General features: G+C 40.4%; 1 protein-coding gene and 1 long non-coding RNA gene across 2 annotated transcripts; both read left to right on the forward strand.

Annotated features, from left to right (window-relative positions):
- Window positions 1-649: 649 nt before the first annotated feature.
- LOC127744740 (uncharacterized) lies at window positions 650-1,019 on the forward strand. The gene is made up of 3 exons (XR_008005736.1): window positions 650-677; window positions 777-830; window positions 919-1,019. It is a non-coding gene; the product is annotated as an uncharacterized LOC127744740 (long non-coding RNA).
- A 6,867-nt stretch (window positions 1,020-7,886) lies between these two features.
- LOC127744905 (uncharacterized) lies at window positions 7,887-10,890 on the forward strand. The gene is made up of 4 exons (XM_052257750.1): window positions 7,887-7,917; window positions 8,193-8,377; window positions 8,477-8,530; window positions 10,446-10,890. Exons 1-4 carry the CDS (start codon window positions 7,887-7,889, stop codon window positions 10,563-10,565), a joined length of 390 nt encoding a protein of 129 aa, XP_052113710.1. The 3' UTR covers window positions 10,566-10,890.
- Window positions 10,891-11,555: the final 665 nt, after the last annotated feature.

Consider the following 11,555-nt stretch of genomic DNA (forward strand, 5'->3'; position numbering starts at 1 on the left):
CAAAATGCGAATAATTGACTTTACTTAATGAAACTATATTTTTATCCAGCCTTTGAAATTATTTTGTAATTTTACTTTAGACAATTAATTGATTTCTTTAAAATTTTAGAACTTAAAATAAACCTCATTCGCTCTTAATCACTTTAATACATAAACTAGAAGCACAAGAGGCCCAATGGAACTCACAAGCAAGGCAGAATAAGTCAACCAGCACAATCATAGAGAAATACAACTAGCAAACACTGTAAACCCCATAAAAATCGGTAAATTATTAGTTAATAAATTGAATTTTAATTAGGAAAGCTAAAAATACAAAACTAATATCAAAATAGGATAGAGCTCATCAAAACGAGAATTTTGATACCATTTTCGAAAATTTTGCCTAAAATCGGACCGGAAGGACCGAACCTGGACAGACCGGAAAGGCCAAACCGGTTGAACCGGGGCCCAAACCGGGCCCGTGGGTTCAACCGGACCCAAACACTTAAATGAGGCAGCAGCTTTTTTCTTCCTCATAAGCTGCTGCGACGCCATTACAGCAAGGGAGGGAGAGGAGATTCACAAACCCTCACCATTCCTTCCAACTACCATAACTTCCTCATCCGGGCTCCGATCGCCGCACCTTTTCGGCCACGCGTCGGGCTCGTCAAGCTCTTCAATTCTATCCAAACAAAACAGTAAGTGAATCGGTTTTTCCTAGTCCCATTTCTGCTGGTATATGAATTTCGAGTTTAAGGTTTGAGAAACTCAATTCCTTTATGATTTTTATGTTTTAGGGGTCCACTAGACTTGATTTCTTGTGGGTATTGCCCAAGGATCAGTGGGTAAAGGTAAGAGATCTCAAACCCTAATAAAATTTATGAATTTAGGAATTTGGGTATTGAGTTGTTATGTTTGGATGTGTCAATTGTGGTTTAGGTAGTGTGTATGTGAATGTTGATGCTTGTTGGAGGCTTGTTGGTGATCAAGCTTGGTTTGGGGCTGTTTGTTTGAATTTGGAGGGGCTGTAATTTTGAGTTTTGAGGCTGCCTTGGGTGAACTAAGTGATCGGCCAAGGTATGGTTTAAGTTTCGCACGTTTAATATTTACGGTGTTGTGAAAACTTAGGTTAGAGGAACCATAGGATAAGTTGAACTGTTAATTGCATTTAATGAGTAGTTTGTAATGTTGTTGGAGTAAATTGTTGATGAACATAGATTGGAATTTTGAGGTATTGATGTTATTAATTTCATGCTTTTGGACTTGCTTATAATGGGTTATATTGAAATTGATATTGATGAATTATGGTTGGTGATTGTTAATAAATGGTTGTTATGTCAAGTTGATGGATTAACATGTATGAAGAATTGACTTATGTTAATGGCATTTAATTAGTATATGTTGATGGAAGGTTGATAAATATATGATGAGAACTGGTATAGGTGAAGAATTGATGTGAACAAAGGAAAAGTTATTGATGTATGAGGTAAAAGTGGATAATTTTGATGTTCTAGGTTGGTTGAGTTGATTAAAGCTTATATTGGTAATGGTTGTTGATGAATTGAGTTGATATGGTTTTACAATGCAAGTTTTAAATGGTAAGAAACTTAAGTTGGAGAAAAAGAGGTTTTGTTGAAAGTGGTTAAAACCAAATTTTGATGAACTTTAGACATCCATAATATTCTCCTCAAATTTTGGATTGGGTTGTGGTTTGTTGCAAATAAAAGATAGTTTCAAGAGCTTTTGATTGATATCAACTTTGTGGAAAACGGAATTTTGTGGAGAAAGTTATGGACGTTGCAAGTTTAGTGTTTAAATCTGAGTTCAGGGTGACCAAACCGGTTTTGAATGTTTTTAAACAAATTTTCCACTTCTAAACCTCCATTTTCTTCCTTTTAAGGCTTAAAGCATGGTTCTAGGTCTAGTAGGTAAAAGAAGCTAGGAAAATAAGATAACTTGAAGGTGAAGAAAGTTGTAAATAGTGGCTTTTATGAAGAAAATAAGGATGTTAATGAAGTTTAATGTTAAGGTTTGATACTTGATGATGTATTGATGATAATTGCCATGGCTTATGAATAATGATATCTGAGATACGAGTTTCCCTGGGTAAGAACTGTGGCTCGCCACCACGTGTTCCAGGTTGAATCTCGATACTCTGTTGACCCTACGTCGTAAGGGTTACCGGGCACGTATAAATTCCCGGGTATGGATAGCCCCCATTGAGTGATTATATGATGATTGAATGTGAACTCTATGCATAGACTCTTGGGGATGCGCGACGGGGGACAGTCTAAGGTTTTCGGACTTGTCGGGTTGGCTGGATAACCGACAGATGGGCCCCATCAGCCATAGGACAGACATGCATCATATGCATTGTTTTGATTGCTATGCATTTCCTGGGTTTGCCTAATTGATATATATCACCTGCTATCTGTTATACTTGCTATTAGGTATGCCTAATTGATATATATTACCTGCTATTTGTTATACTTGCTATTTGTACTATTTGATCATTACTTGTGCGTGAACTTGTTTGGTTGCTTGTTTCTGTTGCATTCTGAATGTTGAAAGGATGGAGGAAATGGAGGAAATGGTTTGGTGTTAGGTTAAGCTTGAACTTGAGTAAGTTAGGCAGATTTAGAATACCTACCCCTGTTTATGGCTTCTGTTTAGTACTTAAGTTGGATAATTGAATAACGGAGTTCTAGGATTTTCTATGGCATTCTCAGGACCGTATTTCTTATATGCGTGGCACTTTTACCATGCTGAGAACCTCCGGTTCTCATTCCATATTGTATTGTTGTTTTTCAGATGCAGGTCGAGAGGCTCCTCGCTAGGTGTCTGGATTCTGGAAAGCGAAGTAGTCCTTGGGTGTATTTTGGTTTCTATTTGTATATATGTATATATATGTGTAGCTTACTCTCCAAGTAACTTATGTACGATGCTCCTCTTAGAGGTTGAGGAAGAGATAGGAGTTTACTTTGGTATGTTGGTATATTTTGAAGACACTTATGTATGTTTATATGTATATATGTATCCTCCGGCCAACTTTAGCTTTGCAGGCTGAGTCAGGGGCTATTTATGTTGTTTCTTGGCTTTTCTTTATCTCGCTCTGTTTCAAGGCTCCTAGTATATTATTTCTTTCAGTATTATATGTATATCCTTACTATTAAAGGTCTGTAATACCACACTACCTCTGTTCTATGACTTAAGCATAAAACACTGTGTAGTAGGGTGTTACATTATGGTATCAGAGCAGTTCGTTCCTATAGAGCCTGAGGACGGACTGATTGTACTTTTGTGCATTCTCTGTGTATATGTTTATGTGCTATTAGGATATCTAATTGATATATGTGGCATAAACGTTCATGAGCATGCATTTGGGACTTAAAGCACTGAACTTGAGATATTGAGACTGATCAACTTGATATCACTTGTTTGGTGTGTATAGGGACCAGATGTCTACTCGCGGACGCGGACGCGGGCGAGGTAGAGGCCGAATAGGCAATGCTATGCCTGAAGCATCAGGAAATACTCCTAACCCTATAGACTTCATGGCTGCATTAGGCAATATGGCAGCAGCAATGCAAGCAACAGCTGAAGCCCTGAGAAATCAAATTAATACTGGAAATAATGGCAATAATGGTGAGAATGGTCCTATGTCACTGCATTCCTTCCTGAAGGTTCACCCTCCAACTTTCAGAGGGACCTCGAATCCTACCGATGCCGATAACTGGATACAGGCCATTGAGCGGGCGTTACAGGCTCAGCAGGTTCCTGATGAGCAGTGGGTTGAGTTTGGGACCTATCAGTTGCATGGTGAAGCTCAGCACTGGTGGCAGGGCATGAGGCGCATTCTGCAACCTGATGGGATTGTGATATCTTGGGAGTTGTTCCGAGATGAATTCTATAAAAAATATTTCCCCACTTCAGTTAGAAATGCCAGAGAACTCGAACTGCTTCAGCTTAAACAGGGACAGATGACCATCACTGAGTATACCAGTAAGTTTGAGGAATTGTGCCGCTTCTCACGCATCTGTCAGGGAGCTCCTGAGGACTTTGCTGAGTGGAAATGCATAAAGTATGAAGGAGGCCTTAGGAGTGACATTCAGAGCTTTGTGGCGCCTATGCAGATTCGGGTGTTTTCTGAGTTGGTAAATAGGAGCAGGGTGGCAGAGGATTGTGTTAGAAGGGCTGCAGCAGAAAAAGGGGGTCTGAGGATGCCATTCCAGAGGACCACAGGGAGAAATTTTGCACCCAGAGGCAGACAGTTCAAGCGTGGTAGCTTTGTTCCTCAGAATAATCAGGGGCAAGGCAACTCCAGGAGGCCTAATACCAATGCTAATCAGGGAAGGAGACAGGGTAAGCAGCCACAGCAGGATATGAGTTGCCACAGATGTGGAAAGTATCATTCAGGACAATGTAGGTTTGGGACTGGAGTCTGTTACTCCTGTGGGCAGCCGGGACACTTGGCTAGTAGTTGCCCCGAGAAGAAGAGATATGAGACAGGCAGGGTGCTGCAACCAGGAAGGGTATACACTACTTCTTCTATAGGCGCTGAGGGGTCAGAGGCATTGATCCGAGGTAAATGTGAGATGGCGGGTAAAAACTTTGAATGCTTTGTTTGATTCTGGAGCTTCACATACTTTTATTGCATTTGAGAAGGCTGATGAGCTAGGATTGAAAATAGTAGTACTGGGGTATGATTTAAAGGTATACAATGCTACCCATGAGGCTATGATGACTAGGTTAGGGTGCCCCCAAGTTCCTTTTCGAGTACAAGGGCGTGATTTCGTGCATAACTTAATTTGTTTGCCGATGACTGGTCTTGATCTCATTCTGGGATTGGACTGGTTATCCAAGAACCACGTTCTATTAGATTGCTCGGCGAAAACAGTGTATTTCATGCCTGAAGACACTGAAGGGCCGGTTGTAGTGAATAACTACTACTTGAATTCCATGATGGTGAACTGTTCTGGGGCTGAATGTCAGGGGATATTGTTGCTAGCTGCGGGTGTTTCGGGTGATGATCAAGATTTGGAACAAATCCCAGTTGTGTGTGAGTTTCCGGAGGTGTTCCCTGATGATATTGATGAATTTCCACCGAAACGGGAAGTTGAGTTTGCTATTGATTTAGTACCTGGGGCCGGACCAATTTCGAGTGCTCCTTACAGGATGTCGCCTCTAGAAATGGCCGAATTGAAGTCTCAACTGGAGGATCTGTTGGGTAAAAATTTTATCCGACCAAGTGTATCCCCGTGGGGTGCGCCAGTATTACTGGTGAAAAAGAAAGATGGAAGCATGCGCTTATGTGTTGACTATAGGCAGCTAAATAAAGTTACAGTGAAGAATAAATATCCGTTGCCAATGATTGATGACTTGATGGACCAATTACAGGGAGCCAGTGTGTTCTCTAAAATTGATCTACGATCCGGATACCACCAGATAAGGGTCAGAGATGAGGACATTCCCAAAACTGCCTTCAGAACGCGCTATGGTCACTATGAATATACCGTTATGTCTTTCGGAGTAACTAACGCTCCGGCGATATTCATGGATTACATGAACAGAATTTTCCATCCATATCTGGATAAGTTTGTTGTTGTGTTTATTGACGACATTCTTATCTATTCTAAGACTGAGGATGAGCATGCTGAACACTTGCGAACAGTGCTACAAATTCTGAAGGATAGGAAGTTGTATGCCAAGCTATCCAAGTGTGAGTTCTGGAAGTCTGAGGTGAAATTTCTTGGTCATGTGGTAAGTAAACAAGGAATAGCAGTGGATCCCGCTAAGGTTGAGGCGGTGATGAATTGGGAGCGGCCAACTTCGGTGACGGAAATCAGGAGTTTCTTAGGCTTGGCGGGTTATTATCGAAGGTTCATTAAAGGATTTTCACAGCTCGCTTTACCTTTAACGAAGCTGACCAGGAAGGATGTTCCTTTCGTGTGGACTCCCGAGTGTAAGGAGACTTTCCTTGCCTTAAAGCAGATATTGACTACCGCCCCTGTATTAGTGTTGCCTGAGCCGAGAGAACCATTCGAGGTGTACTGTGATGCGTCCTTGAAAGGTTTAGGATGTGTGTTGATGCAGCATCATAAGGTTGTAGCTTATGCCTCACGTCAGTTAAGACCTCATGAAAGAAACTATCCGACTCATGATTTGGAACTTGCAGCCGTTGTCTTTGCCTTGAAGATTTGGAGGCATTATCTCTATAGAGTGAAATTTCAAGTCTTCTCGGACCATAAGAGTCTGAAGTACCTGTTTGAACAAAAAGAATTGAATATGCGTCAGAGGAGGTGGATGGAACTTCTGAAAGATTATGACTTCGAGCTAAACTATCATCCGGGAAAGGCGAATGTAGTGGCGGATGCCTTGAGTAGGAAATCTCTATGTGCTGCTTGGATGATGCTAAGAGAGGAAGAGTTGTTGAGATCCTTCCAAGGATTGAAACTGGGAATCAGAGAGGAGTTTGGGACTTTATGCCTAAGCCAATTACAGATCTCAAGCGACTTCAAGGCTGAACTGATAAAGGCTCATCAGAATGACCAAGAATTGTATAAGATTTTGCCGGCGATTAAGAAAGGCAAGCAATGGAGAGTGTCAGAAGATAGAGATGGGTTGTGGAGGTTCAAGGTCCGGATAATTGTGCCAGATGTCGGGGATTTGCGACATAACATATTGGAGGAAGCTCATAAGAGCGGGTTCTCCATTCATCCTGGAAGCACTAAGATGTACCAAGACTTAAAGACGATGTTCTGGTGGCCAGGAATGAAAAATGATGTGGCGTTACATGTTTCTAAATGCCTAACTTGTCAGAAAGTTAAGATTGAACACCAAAAGCCAGCAGGAACCCTTCAACCTTTGGAGATTCCACAGTGGAAATGGGAAAGCATTGCTATGGATTTTGTATTGGGCTTACCAAGAACTCGGACAGGTTGTGATGCCATTTGGGTAGTCATAGACCGACTAATCAAGTCAGCTCATTTTCTGCCTATTCGGATAAGCTGCACTATGGAGGAGTTAGCGCGCTTATACATAAAGGAGATTGTGAGGTTACATGGCGTACCTTCCACCATTGTATCGGATAGAGATCCTCGCTTTACATCACGGTTCTGGGGTGCTTTTCAGCGAGCTTTTGGCACTCAATTAAGCCTAAGCACTGCCTATCATCCTCAGATGGATGGCCAATCAGAAAGAACAATACAAACCTTGGAAGACATGTTAAGAGCTTGTGTTTTGGATCAACCGGCGAGCTGGGATCGATATATGCCTCTGGTAGAATTCGCTTATAACAATAGCTATCATGCAAGTATTGGAATGGCTCCATATGAGACTTTGTATGGAGAAAATGCCAGTCTCCATTATGTTGGTACGAAGCAGGAGAAAAGAGCTTGATAGGACCTGAAATGATAAGTGAAACCACTGAGCAAATAAAGAGAATCCGGAGTCGAATGCTTGAAGCTCAAAGCCGTCAGAAGAGCTATGCAGACCGAAGACGGAAGCCTCTAGAATTTGAGGAAGGAGAGCACGTCTTCTTAAAGGTTACTCCAACCACTGGAATAGGGAGATCCATCAAAACCAAGAAGTTAAATCCCCGTTACATTGGGCCGTTTGAAATCCTGAAGAGAGTTGGACCAGTGGCGTATAGGATCGCGTTACCACCATATCTTTCGAACCTGCATGATGTGTTTCATGTATAACAGCTTCGTAAATACACTTTTGATCCTAGTCATGTCCTAGAACCGGAATCAGTCCAAGTGAGAGAAGACCTGACGCTCCCAGTAACTCCGGTTAGGATTGACGATACAAGTATCAAGCGTTTACGCGGTAAGGAAGTTTCTTTGGTGAAAGCAGCTTGGAGTCGGGCTGGTGTTGAAGAACATACCTGGGAGCTTGAATCAGAGATGCGAAAGGACTACCCACACCTCTTTTTAGGTAACTAACTTTGAATTTTGAGGACAAAATTCCTAATTAGGTGGGTAGGATGTAAACCCCGTAAAAATCGGTAAATTATTAGTTAATAAATTGAATTTTAATTAGGAAAGCTAAAAATACAAAACTAATATCAAAATAGGATAGAGCTCGTCGAAACAAAAATTTTGATACCAATTTCGAAAATTTGGCCCAAAACAGACCGGAAAGGCCAAACCGGTTGAACCGGGGCCCAAACCGGGTCCGTGGGTTCAACCGGACCCAAACACTTAAATGAGGCAGCAGCTTTTTTCTTCCTCATAAGCTGCTGCGACGCCATTACAGCAAGGGAGGGAGAGGAGATTCACAAACCCTCACCATTCCTTCCAACTACCATAACTTCCTCATCCGGGCTCCGATCGCCGCACCGTTTGCGGCCACGCGTCGGGCTCGTCGAGCTCTTCAATTCTATCCAAACAAAACAGTAAGTGAATCGGTTTTTCCTAGCCCCATTTCTGCTGGTATATGAATTTCGAGTTTAAGGTTTGAGAAACTCAATTCCTTTATGATTTTTATGTTTTAGGGGTCCACTAGACTTGATTTCTTGTGGGTATTGCCCAAGGATCAGTGGGTAAAGGTAAGAGATCTCAAACCCTAATAAAATTTATGAATTTAGGAATTTGGGTATTGAGTTGTTATGTTTGGATGTGTTAATTGTGGTTTAGGTAGTGTGTATGTGAATGTTGATGCTTGTTGGAGGCTTGTTGGTGATCAAGCTTGGTTTGGGGCTGTTTGTTTGAATTTGGAGGGGCTGTAATTTTGAGTTGTGAGGCTGCCTTGGGTGAACTAAGTGATCGGCCAAGGTATGGTTTAAGTTTCGCACGTTTAATATTTACGGTGTTGTGAAAACTTAGGTTAGAGGAACCATAGGATAAGTTGAACTGTTAATTACATTTAATGAGTAGTTTGTAATGTTGTTGGAGTAAATTGTTGATGAACATAGATTGGAATTTTGAGGTATTGATGTTATTAATTTCATGCTTTTGGACTTGCTTATAATGGGTTATATTGAAGTTGATATTGATGAATTATGGTTGGTGATTGTTAATAAATGGTTGTTATGTCAAGTTGATGGATTAACATGTATGAAGAATTGACTTATGTTAATGGCATTTAATTAGTATATGTTGATGGAAGGTTGATAAATATATGATGAGAATTGGTATAGGTGAAGAATTGATGTGAACAAAGGAAAAGTTATTGATGTATGAGGTAAAAGTGGATAATTTTGATGTTCTAGGTTGGTTGAGTTGATTAAAGCTTATATTGGTAATGGTTGTTGATGAATTGAGTTGATATGGTTTTACAATGCAAGTTTTAAATGGTAAGAAACTTAAGTTGGAGAAAAAGAGGTTTTGTTGAAAGTGGTTAAAACCAAATTTTGATGAACTTTAGACATCCATAATATTCTCCTCAAATTTTGGATTGGGTTGTGGTTTGTTGCAAATAAAAGATAGTTTCAAGAGCTTTTGATTGATATCAACTTTGTGGAAAACGGAATTTTGTGGAGAAAGTTATGGACGTTGCAAGTTTAGTGTTTAAATCTGAGTTCAGGGTGACCAAACCGGTTTTGAATGTTTTTAAACAAATTTTCTACTTCTAAACCTCCATTTTCTTCCTTTTAAGGCTTAAAGCATGGTTCTAGGTCCAGTAGGTAAAAGAAGCTAGGAAAATAAGATAACTTGAAGGTGAAGAAAGTTGTAAATAGTGGCTTTTATGAAGAAAATAAGGATGTTAATGAAGTTTAATGTTAAGGTTTGATACTTGATGATGTATTGATGATAATTGCCATGGCTTATGAATAATGATATCTGAGATACGAGTTTCCCTGGGTAAGAACTGTGGCTCGCCACCACGTGTTCCAGGTTGAATCTCGATACTCTGTTGACCCTACGTCGTAAGGGTTACCGGGCACGTATAAATTCCCGGGTATGGATAGCCCCCATTGAGTGATTATATGATGATTGAATGTGAACTCTATGCATAGACTCTTGGGGATGCGCGACGGGGGACAGTCTAAGGTTTTCGGACTTGTCGGGTTGGCTGGATAACCGACAGATGGGCCCCATCAGCCATAGGACAGACATGCATCATATGCATTTGTTTGTATTGATTGCTATGCATTTCCTAGGTATGCCTAATTGATATATATTACCTGCTATTTGTTATACTTGCTATTTGTACTATTTGATCATTACTTGTGCGTGAACTTGTTTGGTTGCTTGTTTCTGTTGCATTCTGAATGTTGAAAGGATGGAGGAAACGGAGGAAATAGTTTGGTGTTAGGTTAAGCTTGAACTTGAGTAAGTTAGGCAGATTTAGAATACCTACCCCTGTTTATGACTTCTGTTTAGTACTTAAGTTGGATAATTGAATAACGGAGTTCTAGGATTGCCTATGGCATTCTCAGGACCGTATTTCTTATACACGTGGCACTTTTACCATGCTGAGAACCTCCAGTTCTCATTCCATATTGTATTGTTGTTTTTCAGATGCAGGTCGAGAGGCTCCTCGCTAGGCGTCTGGATTCTGGAAAGCAAAGTAGTCCTTGGGTGTATTTTGGTTTCTATTTGTATATATGTATATATATGTGTAGCTTACTCTCCAAGTAACTTATGTATGCTGCTCCTCTTAGAGGTTGAGGGAGAGATAGGAGTTTACTTTGGTATTTTGGTATATTTTGGGACACTTATGTATGTTTATATGTATATATGTATCCTCCGGCCAGCCTTAGCTTCGCAGGCTGAGTCAGAGGCTAGTTATGCTGTTCCTTGGCTTTTCTTTATCCCTTCGTTTATTGTTTTATCATGTTCCTATTAGGTTTCTTAGCACGCAAGTAATCCTATTCCTTGAGCGTTGCGCTTTTTATTTTGCGATTTTTGTTTACCCGCTCTGTTTCAAGGCTCCTAGTATATTATTTCTTTCAGTATTATATGTATATCCTTACTATTAAAGGTCTGTAATACGACACTACCTCTGTTCTATGACTTAAGCATAAAACACTGTGTAGTAGGGTGTTACAAACACAATCAAATGCAAATACGCAAACAATATGATGCATGTCTAATCCTATCGCAAGTAACGAGCTTATTTGTCGGTTTCCACCCGCACCCGACGCAATCCAACTAGCAAGTCGAATAAGGCATTCCAGTGACATAACCTATGCAAGTTTCTACTTCTTGCAGGCGCTGATTCTCCAGCTGAAGTATGTCAAACATGAGCTCTGCAAGTACTTGCAGCCGCTAATTCTTCAGCTGAAGCATGTGACCCTTTCTCCTGGAAGCCGTTCCATATACACGGACATCCCCGCACAACCATTCACATATAAATCCCACAGCGTAACATTCTCACATCGGCACCATAACTATTTACTTTCCATCACCATCTCGTGACCTTTTATTCATTTCATAATCACATGTGTCGGGTTCTCTTTCTCTTTCTTTCTTTTTTTTAACAAACCAAACTCAAATCGCAACTTAAAACAAAATCTCTTCTCAAAAGATTGAATTTAAAATATTATACTTTTCTTAACAATTCGAATTGAAAACAAGGCTCTTTCCGTAATAAATCGAAATCAAATAATATTCTTAAATCAGATTTGC

Source organism: Arachis duranensis, chromosome 2 (genome assembly GCF_000817695.3).
Source record: "Arachis duranensis cultivar V14167 chromosome 2, aradu.V14167.gnm2.J7QH, whole genome shotgun sequence".
Taxonomy (NCBI): domain Eukaryota; kingdom Viridiplantae; phylum Streptophyta; class Magnoliopsida; order Fabales; family Fabaceae; genus Arachis; species Arachis duranensis.